The sequence below is a fragment of the Felis catus genome, chromosome E1 (assembly GCF_018350175.1).
Source record: "Felis catus isolate Fca126 chromosome E1, F.catus_Fca126_mat1.0, whole genome shotgun sequence".
Classification (NCBI taxonomy): Eukaryota; Metazoa; Chordata; class Mammalia; order Carnivora; family Felidae; genus Felis; species Felis catus.
Window position 1 is genome coordinate 60,077,029 of NC_058381.1, and position 13,035 is coordinate 60,090,063.

Genomic DNA, 13,035 nt, shown 5'->3' on the forward strand with positions numbered 1-13,035 from the left:
TGCCTGAGAGGGCCCTGCCCTCTGGGGACAGCCGACAGAGTCCCCTGCCCCAGCACTTCCCCCTGACCTCCACCCTTGGCCTAGGGACCAATGACCACTGGGGCTGCCCGCCTCGGGCCCCTTCACCGCAATGGGTCTGCCTATCCGTCTAGGTGGGAGCCGGACTCTTTCTCTTTCCACCACCTCACCAGGGCTCAGGCCCAACAAAGCTCATCCAACAAAGGAAATGCCCCGGCTCTTCCCCAGACGGACGGAGCCTGCCTGGGGACAGAGATCTCATTTCCTGGGTGGGCTTTCAGGGAAAGCTGGCAGGAATGCAAAAGAACTTGTCAGGCACATGGCGGGGGTCAACCTGGCAGGGACGAGCCCTCCTGGTCGGAGGCTGACCGAGGAATGGAGCCTGGAGAGAGGGGTGATCTGGGCACATTAGCCACAGTCATTTGTGTCTCCAGACAAGAGCCATCGGGTCTGATATGTGCCAGGTCAGGGGGAGAGGGGCAGGCAGTGGATGAAGCACATCATGGTGGGGGGGGGGGGGGGGCGGAAGGGGCTGGGAAGGTCGTGATGGGAGAGGCTGCTGCCGGTTTGGGGGGCTAGGGTCAGGCAGAGGGCGAAGTGGGGGGCGCTCAGTGTCCAGCCTGGTGCCTCCAGAGAAGGGAGAAGAGGGCGAGGCCCAAGGACCAGGTGGCATCCCATCTAGGCACCCAGAGAGGTGCTGGGCCAGCCGGGTGCGGGGCACTGCATCTCCCCAGAAGGCAGAGAGGCGAGGCCGAGGCCAAGGTGGCCAGGACAGACAGGCCTGGGCGTGACCCCGCCTCTCCCAGCCTCAGTTGCCCCGTCTGAAAACTGAGCTTGTCCAGAGCCTCGGCCCCCAGCAGGTAACCTCCCGGACGCCCTCTCCACTGTCCCGACTCCGTGTCCCCCCTCCCGCCAGCCCCGCCGCAGCCTCACCTCCCACGGACCCGGCGTCCGAGTCGGAGACGTGCGTAATGGAGAAGCGGGACGCGGGCGCAGGCGACACGGTGAAGCGCGAGAAGGGGCCGGGTGCGGTCTGCTTGGGAGGCGCGGCGGGAGCGGGCCGGGCGGCCTCCGGGGCCGGCGTCGGCGAGAAGCCGTCGTCCCACGCGAGCCCTCCACCTGCAGGCCGGCCGCCCGGTCACTCGCGTGGCGTGGTCCCGCCCACCCGCGACGTCACGCAGACCCACCCACCCCGACGTCACGGCCCACCCGGCGGCCCCGCCCCCGCCGCGCCCAGCGCCCCGCTCACCCTCTTCCGCCGCGGAGCCGTCGGGGGAGCGGTCTGCCCGCCGCGGCCGGCCGGGGGCGCTGGGGGAGCGGGGGCCGCCCGCCAGGAACGCGGGGGACGACTCCTTGGCTCCCGGGAAGGGTTCCCCGAGCTCCCGGGTGGGGCTTTCCTGGATGGAGGAGCAGAGCAGCACGTGGCTCCGGCGCCAGCAGCGGCCACGCCCACGGCCTCCCGTCCCGCGGGGGGGGGGGGGGGGGGAAGGGGACCCTCACCCCCGCGCAGAGCCCCGGGCCGGCCGCGCACCTGGTCGAAGAGGTAGACGGTGACGTCGTCGAAGAAGGACACGGCTTTCTTCTTGCGCTCCAGGTCCTCGCAGAAGGCCTCCGACAACAGGCTGGGTATCTTGAGCAGACTGCGCAGGTTGCGCGCGCTCTGGCTCTCGGCCACCACCACGGGCACGGGAGGCGCCTCCTCCTCGCTCTCCTCGCTGGGCTCCTGGATGCTGTAGCAGCGGAGCTCTTCATCCGACTCATCGCTCTCCTCGCTGTCCTCCTCTTCCTCCTCCGACCGGCCCTCCGGGGCTGCGGGCAGTCCCGGCAGGGCCAGGCAGAGTGGGGTCCTGGGGGCACCCGGGCTCCCTGTCCGTTCTTGCTGGGCGGGTCCGGACGGCAGTACTGGGGCCTCCTGGAGCTCAGGGAGGTGGCTCTCTGAGCTCAGCGGGACTGGGGTCAGCAGGAAAATCTTGGAACCCCCGGGGCTGGGCACTGGAGGCCCTTGGGCAGGGCCCTGGGGCCAGGGAGGGTCCGGTCTGGGGCCCTCCGGGCATGTACTTGGCCCTGGAGAAAAGTCCTCAGGCAGCAGCGGCAGCACCTCTCTGGGACCAGTGCCTCGCGTCCCCCCAGCCACACCAGACTCAGGGGAGGGCTGTGCGGCCGGCAGCCCAGAGCTCTCCAGGTCCAGCTCTAGCCTGGAGGTCAAGTCACCTCCTCCCTTCTCCTGGGGGCCCGAAGTGCAGTCAGGCTCTGTATCCAGGTCCGAAAAGTAGGCTGAGTCACGGTAGGGGTTCTTCTGGCCAAGGCCACCAAGAGAGGTGGAGAGCTGGGTCTCGGGCCCAGGGCTGTCCTCCTCGGAGACCAGCTCCCCACAGGCCTCAGGCTCACATGGCTCGTGTGCCTCCTTGAGCACAAACTCAGGGGACTCGTAGTTCTCTGTGTCATAGCCACTGTCCAGGGCTCGGGGCTGCCCGCCGGGAGTGCCGATACCTGATGGGCTGAAGACCTCGCAGCCACCACCATCACCGGCTGAAGGTGGGATATCCAGGGAGTCCCCAGAGTCGGGGGTCCCCGCCTGCTTCTGCAAAGAGCGGAAGGCCAGAGTCACGTCTGGCTTCTCGGCCAGTGGGCCATCGCTGGACAAATCAGCGAAGACACCAGAAGTGGCCTCTGTCATGTCCTCATCCTCACTGACGGGCGCCCCCGGCTCAGGGGAAACCCTGTAGCTGTCTGGGGTCTGGGCTGCCTCAGTGGCAGTCTCCCAGCTGCCAGCAGGCGTGGGCAAGGCGGGCAGGGTGTCGAGGGCACTGGCCGCCTCGGCAGGAAGCAGGGCTCCCTCTTGGGATGGGGCTGGGACAGAGGGAAGGGGTAGCTGAGGTCTGGCAGAGCCCTCAGCTTCCTCAGCAAGCCTGGGCTCCGCCTGGGGGCTGTTAGCCTGGCTAATGGCTGCCTCTGTCCGGGAGGACGTCACCAGGCAGATGGCCGGTGCCAGGCCCTCAGCAGGACACAGAAGAGGAAGGCCAAAGCAGCGGCCTAGCTCCTGGCCAGAGGAGGCCCCCTTTGACCCAAGGAGAGGCTCTGTGGGGTCCTCTAGGGCCAGGGGACCGCCTAGCTGCGGGGCAGCCCGTAAGGTGTGCTCTGGGCCAGGGCAGCAGTCCATGCAGCCAGCCACGTGTCCCGGGTCCCAGGAGCCTGGTGCTCGGCTGCCACTGTTGTTGTTGGCGGACACGTTGGAGCTCCAGTGTCTGGGCTGGGCGGCCCTGCAGGCCTCGGTGGCCCCCATCTCCTCCCCGCCCGAGGGGGACGTGCCCACTGGGTCCTCCAAGAAGGGTGGGCAGAAGGCAGCTGTGCCCCAGTCGGCGTCCTCCTCCCTGGGCTCCGCCAGCACGAGGGTCCCGGGTGAGGGCGAGCTCAGAGGACAGGACGGTTCCCGGGCACAGCTCCCATGCAGGTAGTCACAGCGGCCCCAGGACCCCTCGGGGGGCGGCACATGGCCCAGCAGGGGCTCCATGGCCAGCGAGGTGGCCGCGCTGCCCTCCGAGTCATCGTCCTGGTCACCACCATCGGGGAGCAGGTCCACGGCATGGGGGCTGAGGGTGCAGCCGGCGCAGTCAGGGTCGTGGCCGGCGGCGGGAGTCGGCTCCTCCAGCCGGATGAAGTACTCGCTGCCCACCGAGGGGCTGTGCGCGCTGAGCACAGGCACCACGCCCGGGGGCGCACCGTCAGCGGCACACAGCTCCTGCAGGCAAGCGGTGCGGCTAGGGCTCGCTGCGACCCCCGGGGGTGGGAAGGCCTCGGCGCCGCGGCCCGCTTCCCACTTGTACTCGAAGTTGAGGCCGCGACTCGTCTCGGTCACCGTCAGCACGTCGTCCCCGTCCGCGTGGAAGCCGTCGCCTGCGAACTGCTCCAGCAGCGGGAAGGACGAGGCGGAGGCCAGCTCGCCCGCGCCCCCCAGAGCCAGGCCTGCCAGCCCAGGGCCTGCGCCACCCCCGCCCGGCCGCAGCGAGCGCCAGCGCCGCTCGAATTCCTCCTCCGCCTCAGTGGCGCCCTTGGCACAGAGATAGGACAGCAGCAGGTGCACCTCCTCGGCCGTGGGCCGCTGTTCAGGCTGCAGCCAGCAGAACTGCATCACCTCGTACCTGCGGGCAGGGAGGCCTGGGGCTCAGCCCCTGCCCAGGGGTCCCTGCCCACCCCGCACCCGGGGCACCGCCCTGCCAGGACCCCACTTCCTGCAGAAGAGCAGATCGGCCCTCCGCACGAAGGTCTGGGGGCCTCTCCTCATACTCAGAGTTCTCCAAGGACGTTGAAGAGAACTTCCAAGTTCATTACAGGAGCCCCAGCTCTCCCAAGGTGGGCCCAGAGGTTTGGGGGCCGAAGCACTTTTCCGTGAGTGAACCCCCCCCCGCCCCGGCTGCAGGTGAGTTTGAGTTTTGGTTGAAAAGGCTCCTCTCTTTGTGGGCTCAGGATGGGGCCTGGAGGGGAGAGCCAGCGGGGGCTGGAAACCCAGGCGCTCACACTCAGAGCACCCTCCGTGGTCTTGACCTTCCTACTGGGGACGCTCTGCCCAGCCTGGCGTCACAGGGTCCTCACCAGCGGTCAGACAGCGTCAGCTGCAGCTGGGGCTTGGGGAGCTTCAGCTGCTGCTCCCGGACTGCGTAGGCCAGCACCTGCCGGTCGGAGTGGTGGGGGTAGGGCTGTGCGCCCAGCTCAAAGAGCTCCCAGATGGTCACGCCCAGGGACCTACGGAGGCAAGGGCCATCAGAGGGGGCCGGCGTGGCTGGCCACGGCATGGCTGCGTGGGATCTCAGAGCCGTGGGCACCACAGGGCAGCTCCTGTCACCACACCAGTGTCCTAGGGACGCCCCTCCCAAAGGACAGCACTTTCCTTCAGTAAACTGGCAGGATGTGCCACCCGGCCAGGCCCAAGCCTGTGTCCGGGGCACCTGGGCAAATAAAAACCACACTGGCCTTTCCACAAACTCAGGTCTGTTCCTTTGTGTGCTCGTTCCCTTGCTGCGGTGAAGGCCAGACACTGTTCCGGGGGTGGGGGTGGGGGCCTGGAGAAGCTCCCAGCCCTTGGGTACCACTGGGGGCTAGAACGAGGGAGGGGCGAGTCTAGGTGCGCCCCAGCCCGGCAGGAGTGGGCCCGGGGAACAGGCAGGCTGCGAGAAGGCGACTGGGTTCCTTCTGGTATACTTCCCCCAGCTCCTTGGGGCCCCAGGCCGTCCCGGGAGACCGGGAACGTGAGAAACAGAACAAATCTGGCAACAGAGAAGTCAGGGGGACCGGCCCAGAACCATCTGAGAGGCCCCAGTCAGCGTGCGGCAGGGTAGGCAGGTTGGGGAGATCGGTGATGGAACGGAGTGGCTGATGGGCTGCAGTTAAGCGGCTCAGGGGTGCTCAGGAGGGAGGGTGGGTCCGTGGATCCAGGCTCTGAGGGCTCGCTAGGAGCAGAGGGAGGACAGGCAGGCCCGGGGAGTGGGGGTTGGGGGAGGGGCTGGTCAGGCACAGGGACCCCCGCAGCGGAGCCTCTGGAGGCTGCAGGACTGAGTCTGTGCCCCACTTGGTGCAGGTGCTGAGGATGGGCGGTGCCTCCACACGGCGGTCGTGGGAGATCACCGGCCCCTCCACGGAGGCCACTCGGCACCTGCTGCCGCTCCCGGCGGGCCTTCCAACCTGCACGCTCGCTCTAAGCCTGATGTCTGTGGGTGTCAGCGGGTCCCGGGGTGGGGCGGGGCCATGGGCCACTGGCACCGGGAAGCGACAGGTGGCCCAGCAGCCCCACCTCCTACAGGGTGACGAAGTGGGACAGAGAAGCCTGTCACCACACGTGTGGCTCTACTGGCCCTCACCCCCTCCAGCACGGGGCGGGAGGGGACTCGACCCGCTCGAGCCTGCGGGCCCTGGGCCCTGGCCTGGCAGCCGTGAGCTGTGATGGCGGGGGACAGAACAAGGGCGGGCACTGAGTGCGGGGGGGGCACGCCCCGGCCGCGCCCCCGGGACCCCCGCTCACCACACGTTGCTGGCCTTGGTTTGGTCCACCACCAGCAGGTTACAGTGCACCTCGTCCACCAGCTCGGGCGCGATCCAGCGCAGCGGTACCCACAGCTGGTCGGCAGTCACAAAGTAGTCTTCCTGCAGGCGCGGGGCCCAGGGTCACCCCAGGGTGCTGGGCGGCCGGCCCTGACCCCCCCACCCCCACCCCCCGCGCGGCCCCGCCCGCTTACTCTGTATTTGCCGTGGGACAGGCCGTAGTCGCCGATTTTCACCGTCAGGTCGGCCGCGAGCAGACAGTTCCTGAGGGCCAGGTCACTGGAGGGTGGGAGGGCGGGAGGGCGGGGGTCAGCGGCGGCGCCGGGCTGGGGGCACTCGGGGCGCTGAGGGGCCAGCCCGCTTGTGGCCAAGGGCACCGCCGGGAGCCGGTAGGAAGGGGCATCTGAGAGGCGGCCCATCCACCCGCTGCCCCGAGCCCCGGGTCCCTCACCCAGCACGGGGCTCCCCGGGGCATCCACGTGGACAGGGCCTCGAATGTTACAATGCAGACAAGGAAAGCGAGGCCCAGAAAGGGCCGGGGCAGGCCACAGGGCCCTCGTGAAGGCACTGCCCCGCCGTTACCGGACCCCTCTCCTGACCCCAGTGGCTCAACGTCTGCTGACCCGTTCCGGGCACGAGCTAGCCAGGGCCACTGCAGGCTTCCTTCCCGCCCACTACGCCCTCACCCTCAGCTCCCCAGGAGGCGGGCAGCGGCAGGGAAACTGAGGTCCCGAGTGTCCCAGGGGATCCTGCCCCTGCCCTGCTCGCACAGGGCTGGGCACCGTTTCCGGCCCAGGGCAAGGTGGGTGCAGGGACTGACCGCCTGCGGCACCGTCGGTACCCCCACCGGGTGGCCTTGGGCTGCGGGCTTCTGCCCTGCCCGCTGGCTGGCCACAGGGGGTCTGGGGGCACAAGGCACCGGGGCAAGCATGGGGCCAGCACACGTCCACCAGGGCCACAGACGGGCCTGCGCCCGGCGGGTGTGCGGGGGCCTGGGGCTGGGCGGGCCCGGCGGGCAGGTCAGGAGGCTGGCAGCTGCCCTCTTCAACAAAATCACTGATGCTGGAGTTGTATGTGTCATCACTCAGCACCAGGATATTGTTGGGGAGGACGGCCTGGGCAGAGTCCGGGAGCACCAGCACATTGTTGGGGAGGATGGCCTGGGCAGAGTCCGGGAGCACCAGCACATTGTTGGGGAGGACGGCCTGGGCAGAGTCTGGGAGCACCGGGATATTGTTGGGGAGGACGGCCTGGGCAGAGTCCGGGAGCACCAGGATATTGTTGGGGAGGACGGCCTGGGCAGAGTCCGGGAGCACTGGGATATTGTTGGGGAGGACGGCCTGGGCAGAGTCTGGGAGCACCAGCACATTGTAGGGGAGGGCGGCCCGTGCGGAGTCCGGGAGCACCGGGACATTGTTGGGGAGGGCGGCCTGGGCAGAGTCCGGGAGCACCAGCACATTGTAGGGGAGGGCGGCCCGTGAGGAGTCCGGGAGCACCGGGACATTGTTGGGGAGGGCGGCCTGGGCAGAGTCCGGGAGCACCAGCACATTGTAGGGGAGGGCGGCCCGTGAGGAGTCCGGGAGCACCGGGACATTGTTGGGGAGGGCGGCCTGGGCAGAGTCCGGGGCTGGGGGTTGCCGCTTGACTGTTACCACTTTTTCTGGGCACATCCTCCTACGCTGGGCACCCTGGTCCACCCCTCCGACTTCCAGGGCCAGGGAGGGAAGCAAGGACAGAGCCATCCCTCCCCCACTCCCCCCTGGGGTCTAAGGCAGACAGAGGCCAGCAGGGCCAGTGTGGTGGCTCTGACCCCCCTGGAGACAGAGGATGGGCCTTGGGCCCCCACGGGTGCTGCCCAGGCCAGCCGGCCCCCCTGCAGAAGCAAGCATCCACCTCCCCACACCCTCTCTGGTGGTTTTTCTTTAACCAGATTCCTTGGCACAATGGTCCCTAGAGGCTGAATAAATAAAGTCAGCTAACCCTCACACAAACCCCGAGGCAGGGGCAGAGGCCGCACAGAGAGCTCACGGGGACCCCCCGGAGAGCCGCCAGCCCCGCACCCCCTCACCTGTGCACATAGTTGTTGCGATGCAGGTGCAGGACGCCACAGGCCACCTCGCAGGCCATGCGCTGCAGGGTCAGGGGATCGGGCGCCATGGACTCCGCCAGCCGGCAGCTTCGCAGGTAGCCCTTGAGGTCCCCCTGCCAAGAGGGGCAGCACTGTCACCGCCCAGCCCTCCGCCCAGCCCCTCCCGCCCAGGGCCTGCGGGCAACGTGGGGGTGCAGCTACCCAGAGGAGCCACCAAATCCGCCCCCTAGTGGCCGGCTCTCAGTAGGACAACCCCACAGTCAGAGGGCGCTTTCCCCACTGTCCCTGCAGACCCAGGCAACCCTGCCGGGCCGGGAGGACCAGGTCCCGTGTGCAGACTATCAGGGCTCATAGGCTCGCCACCTCACTGCTGGCAAGCGGCAGACAGGTCATCTGAGCACTGACGCCCAGCCGGGTGGGAACACAGGGCAGGCGACCGGAGGGTCAGCTGGCAAATCCCTGAGGAGGGCCCAGCCGTGCTGGGGGAGCCCCGGGGGGGGGGGTCACAGCTACCGCCAGGGGTCCAGAAACCAGACAGTGGGGGCCTGCATGCTGCAGGGACCCATGTCTGCCGAGGGCCGCTCAGAGCAGGTGCAGAGCTGTCTGGGGGGGAAGGGGCCCTGGGGGCATCGTGCAGGCAGTCACGGGCGGGAGAACACGCCGGTGAGGTAAGCGGGTCTCGGGAAACTGGCTCAACTCAGCAGGACAGGCGGCTGGGCCCGCCCCAGACCCAGCAGCCACCCTCCTAGTGACCTGGAGCCCCCCTCCCCCCTGCAGGTGCCTCTGCCCCGGAGAGCCCACCTCCGGGGGAACATACGGCCCACGGGAGGGTGAGGAGGGGTCCCCAGCTCAGCAAAGGCTCCTCTGTGGGGAGGCTGAGCCCTCCTTCTAAACATCCTGGGCAGAAGCTCGGGGCGGAGGGGCTGGAGGGCCAGGCAGCGGGGACTCACCATGGGGCAGAACTCCATCACCAGCAGGTAGGGGGTCACCTCCGCGCACTGCGCCAGGCACTGAAGCAGGTTGCTGTGCTGCAGGGCCCTGCGGGAGCCAACAGGCTGCCCCCCTGACTCGAACTCAGGGCAGGAGGGGGCGGGCGGGCGGGGAAGGGGGCTGGCTCTGCAGGGGTGGGGGAGGAGCAGGGACAGCACAGAGCTCGGCTTTGTCCACGGGGCCCGGCGCCCCGCGCCCCCAGCCCCCCCTCCCCGCCCCAGCCGGCCCCGGGGGCCGCCCACCTGTAGGGCTGAGCCTCCTCCAGGAACTGCGTCTGCTCCTGCACGCTGGCGCTGGCCTTCAACTCCTTCACCACCACCTGGGTGCTGCTGATGCCCGAGTTCACCTCCCCCAGGAACACCTGTGGGGGCGGGCGTCACCACGGCCCCCCGGGCTCCGCCTCCAGTCCCTGCTCTTCCTCTCTCCCCTTGAACCCGAGCCCGGAAGCCTCGTTACGCTCATCTGCAAAAGGGCTTCTGGGCCCCTCCTGGGTGGACCCTCCCAGCTGAAACATTTGCTCTTTGGTGGTCACCCCAAGCCCCCCAGCTGTCCTCAGCTCTCTGGGGGTCTGCAGGGAGGAAGGGGGACCTGTTGCTGCCCCACCCGGGCTGGGGATCAGGGAGAAGCCAGGACTGAGACGCTGCCCCCCCACCCCCGCCTCTCAGAAGTACCTCCCGGCATCTGACAGCAGGGCTCCCCCCCCCCGGGAGGGGACCCCAGGGCTGGGGTGGCTCCCAGGAGAAGCAGGCCTCCACCCTGCCCCTCCGCCTGCCAGGGGAGAGAGGGGCCCACAGGGTCAGCCCCTCTCCCCCACCCCACCCCAGGGTCAGCAACTCACCTTCCCGAACCAGCCGTGGCCAACCTCCTCCAGGTACAAGAGGCTGTGACGGCCCAGGTCTGTGGACTTGAGCAGCTGCACTATAACAGGGTGGGGGTGGGGGTGGGGGGCTCAGGGACCCCAGCTCAGGCTGTCACTGCCCCGATCTTCCCTCACCCGGCGGCCCCTTCAGGGGTTGTCCACTTGGCCTTTTCTGGGGAGCTGCCCTGAGACCCCCCAGAGCCGGGGCTGCAGCTGGGGGCCACCACCAAGAACAGGGTGCCTGCCTCCCAGGGGAGCTGCAGACCTCCAAGTCACGTCCGGGCATCTTTCTCCTGGGTCTGCAAAGGCTGTGCCCCAGGCCACCAGGACGAGCCAGGCTGAAGACAGTAGGGCCTGGAGCCAGGACGGGCGCACAGGCAATGCCAGGCAGGCAGTGTGGCCGGGGCCCAGCCCGTGGGGAGGAGGGCCCCGGAGCAGCCCGTCCCCTCACCCCTGCCACAGGCTGGCATTCCAGCACCAGGCACACCAAAGGCTCCTTTGTTGGGGTCTGCTTGGCACAGCCCTGTACGGAGCACACAGGACCCATTCTCCTACAGGCTGTGCTGGGTGAGGTCAGTAGGGAGGAAGGGTCAGTGGGGGCCCCAGAGGAAGGGCCAGGGCTGCTGAACCCACTCGTGCCCTGTGCCCCAAGGGATTCCCCGAATTCTGCTCCCACGCCAACTGTCCTGAGGGCCAGGGGACAGGGCTGGGCCTGGGATGCCAAGAGAGCCTCGGGGGTGGGGGGCTGCTCCCAGGGAATATTGACCTTGATGCTGAGCAGAACTTAGGATGGGGGTTGCACGGGCCCTGAGTCTCGGGGCTCCCGTCCCTGGGCCCCAGCCTGCGGACTCCTCCACACTCTCCAGGTCCAGGTGATACTTGTTACTCGGGGTTTTAGCCCTTGACCCCGGCATCACCTGAAGTCTCTCCCGTCCCCAGAGACGGGGAACCCTACAGAACTACACGTGAGCTACAGAAATGGAGAAAGCCGGCGGCGGCCGCTCGCTCCTACGCCCCGGCCCCCCACCCTCAGGGACAGTCCCCTGAGGGGTGGGAGAAGCCAAGTCTCAAAGATTCTTCAAGGTCCCCGACACTGCTTGCAGGTGACAGGCCCAGGCTGGCAGGGGGGCGGGGGGAGGGCATGGGTGGGGGGGGAAGGGAGTGTCTCCTGGAATGACCCTTGGCTCCCCCACCAGTTACAGTGTCCAGGGTCAGCACAGGCTCAGAGAGCCCCACGGTCACCCAGGAAGGTCGGGGGGGCCTCCTACAGCAGAGTGTCTACCTTCGGGGTTTTATGGGGTGTTGATTCGGGCCAGTCAACAGATGTGCACATGCCTTTGAGCCCCAGGCCCTGGCTCCTGCCTCAAGCTGGCTCGGGGGGTGGGGGTGATGATACCCACGGAACCCTGGGCCCTCGGGCTGAGGACCCAGACCAGTGCCTTGGGGGCCCGCAGCCCTTGATGAAGTCTGGACTTCAGGGTCACGGGCCTGGGAAGGTGTGGAACAGAGCGGGTGGGGTGGGCCAGCTCATGACCACAGCAACAGGCTGTCCCCTTCCCCCCCCCACCCCCACCCCGGGGCCTGACAGCCTTCCCAAGGTGCTCCTGGAGGAGCTGGGGTGGGCACCGGCCTTGCCTAGCTCCAGGGAGACGACTTGAGATCAGGCTGCCATGGAACCGAATGAAGCCAGGGACCGTCTCCCACCCCAGGCTCCAGACACACCTAGGGGCTTCCACAGGGACGGCCTCCAGCAGGCAGGTTCAAAGCCCAGCTTGGATGCTGACCTATAACCTCGCAAGCTCGGGCCCACATCGGCCCTGTGGGTGGTCACCCTGGTGGGGAGACCCCAGGGTGGGGAACAAACAGGAGGCCAGGCAAGGAAGCTACTATGGGAGGAGGCCCCTGCCTGTACCTGCCCCACCCCCAAGGCCTGAGTAAAAGGCCCATTCACAGCCCCGCCCACAGAGGGGGCCCCAAAGAGCCCCTCCTCCCCGAGTGGGTGGGCCCCACCCACTGGGCACAATGGGGCCCATGTGCCGGCGTGGCCAGCCGGAGCTGAGGGGGTGGTCTGGGGTCAAGCGTCCAGGGACAGCAGAGGAGCCCCTCCTCCCTGCACACGGGCAGCCCATCCCAGGACCAGGGCAACAGGTCCCCCGCCCCCGTGGCCACCCCTTCGCACAGCAGCCCCCAGGTGGGGGAGCTGGCGGGCAGGCTGACCCAGGCCTGCCCGCGGCGCCCCCGGTCCCAGCAGAACGGGGCACACGCCAGCCCTTTGCCACCCCCGCCCAGGGGGGCACCGGCTGCTGAGGCCCGAGTCGCACCTTCTGCACACCAGCTGGGCCTACTGGGGGGCTCACTCACCTGAGCGCCCCGGCTGCTTGGCCATGGGCAGGGAGACCTCGGTGAGTGGCAGGACATACACGTCTGGCCCGTTCGGAGCCCCTGAGGCAGGGGAGCCCTGTGCCGAGAAGCCTGCTGCGTACTCTTCCCCCTCAGCATTCTCAAACTCCTGCAGCGGTAGGTGGGTGCCAGGCTCACGGGGAGCGCCAGGACTCCGGGGACAAGGGCAGGGCAGGGCAGGGGAGGGGACGGTCACAGGGTACAGGACAGGCTCAGAAAGGACCGAGCTATCACCTCTTCTGGACCTGGGGGTGGAGCGGGCTGGGGGGCCTGACCTAGAGCTGGGGCACCTGCCGGCTGCCCCTTGTACCCCTCCACTCGCTCCTCAGGGCAGAGGACACGCGGCCCTCCGAGCCCCTCCCCCTCCAGGAGACCAGGGACACCAGCTGCCCAGAGGGCCAGAGGGCTGCTGTTTGTGTTGGTTGGTTGTGAGGAAAACCAGCCTCCCAAGGCCAGAGTCTCAAGCCTGGGGGGCCATGAGCCCCAGGGCAGCAGCGCCTGGCCCAGCCGGGTCCACCCCGACCAGTGGCCAGTGACCAGCGGCCAGCAGGGGCGGCGGTGGGGCCAGAGACAGGAGACCGAGAGGCCGAGGCCAGCTGCCCCTGCCCATCCAGTCAGCCCCCCACTCCTCTGTCTGCCACCCCTC

At 68.5% G+C, this 13,035-nt stretch overlaps 1 protein-coding gene across 9 annotated transcripts in view; it reads right to left on the reverse strand.

The window, feature by feature from the left end:
• AATK (apoptosis associated tyrosine kinase) overlaps positions 1-13,035 on the reverse strand; it is a 32,556-nt gene that overhangs the window by 1,124 nt on the left and 18,397 nt on the right. For 7 of the 9 annotated variants that reach the window (XM_023244279.2, XM_023244283.2, XM_045044403.1 and 4 more), the window contains 11 exons: positions 12,351-12,498; positions 9,969-10,048; positions 9,373-9,491; positions 9,091-9,256; positions 8,120-8,253; positions 6,246-6,330; positions 6,032-6,153; positions 4,609-4,758; positions 1,550-4,157; positions 1,268-1,415; positions 952-1,137 (listed from right to left, as the gene is read on the reverse strand). In XM_023244279.2, the coding sequence (XP_023100047.1) occupies positions 952-1,137; positions 1,268-1,415; positions 1,550-4,157; positions 4,609-4,758; positions 6,032-6,153; positions 6,246-6,330; positions 8,120-8,253; positions 9,091-9,256; positions 9,373-9,491; positions 9,969-10,048; positions 12,351-12,498 (3,946 nt within the window). Of the gene's footprint in view, positions 1-951; positions 1,138-1,267; positions 1,416-1,549; positions 4,158-4,608; positions 4,759-6,031; positions 6,154-6,245; positions 6,331-8,119; positions 8,254-9,090; positions 9,257-9,372; positions 9,492-9,968; positions 10,049-10,254; positions 11,079-12,350; positions 12,499-13,035 lie in introns of those variants that run through there. The other 2 variants (XM_023244281.2, XM_019818379.3) reach the window with 2 other exon arrangements.